Source organism: Bison bison, unplaced genomic scaffold (genome assembly GCF_000754665.1).
Source record: "Bison bison bison isolate TAMUID 2011002044 unplaced genomic scaffold, Bison_UMD1.0 scf7180017863609, whole genome shotgun sequence".
NCBI lineage: Eukaryota > Metazoa > Chordata > Mammalia > Artiodactyla > Bovidae > Bison > Bison bison.
Window position 1 is genome coordinate 1 of NW_011494181.1, and position 315 is coordinate 315.

Below are 315 nucleotides of genomic sequence, written 5' to 3' on the forward strand. Positions count from 1 at the left end.
GACCTCATCATTGCTAACCCTCATCTGACTATCTGTCTGTCAGAAGGCCTGGTCTGTCTTGTACCTCCTCGCATCCTGGTGCCTAAACACAGCCGGGTAGCTAGTAGGAGACCACTTGATAACTGTTGGCCGGCTGGGTGGATACAAGGATCCATGAATGGATAGACGGATAGGTGGGCAGGTGGATGACTAGATGGGTGGATGGATGGATAGATTGAAGGACAGACAGATGGGTAGATGAGTGCATGACCAGATGGCTGGATAGCTAGATGGGCGTCCAGATGGGTAAGCGGGTGCCTGTATGATGGGTAGATG

At 52.1% G+C, this 315-nt stretch overlaps 1 protein-coding gene across 1 annotated transcript in view; it reads right to left on the reverse strand.

Moving 5' to 3' along the window:
* Positions 1–39: 39 nt before the first annotated feature.
* LOC104983891 (tumor necrosis factor alpha-induced protein 2-like) overlaps positions 40–315 on the reverse strand; it is a 10,662-nt gene continuing 10,386 nt past the window's right edge. Inside the window, exon 6 of the mRNA XM_010833415.1 lies at positions 40–133. Within this exon, the coding sequence (XP_010831717.1) occupies positions 40–133 (94 nt within the window). The remainder of the gene's footprint in view (positions 134–315) is intronic.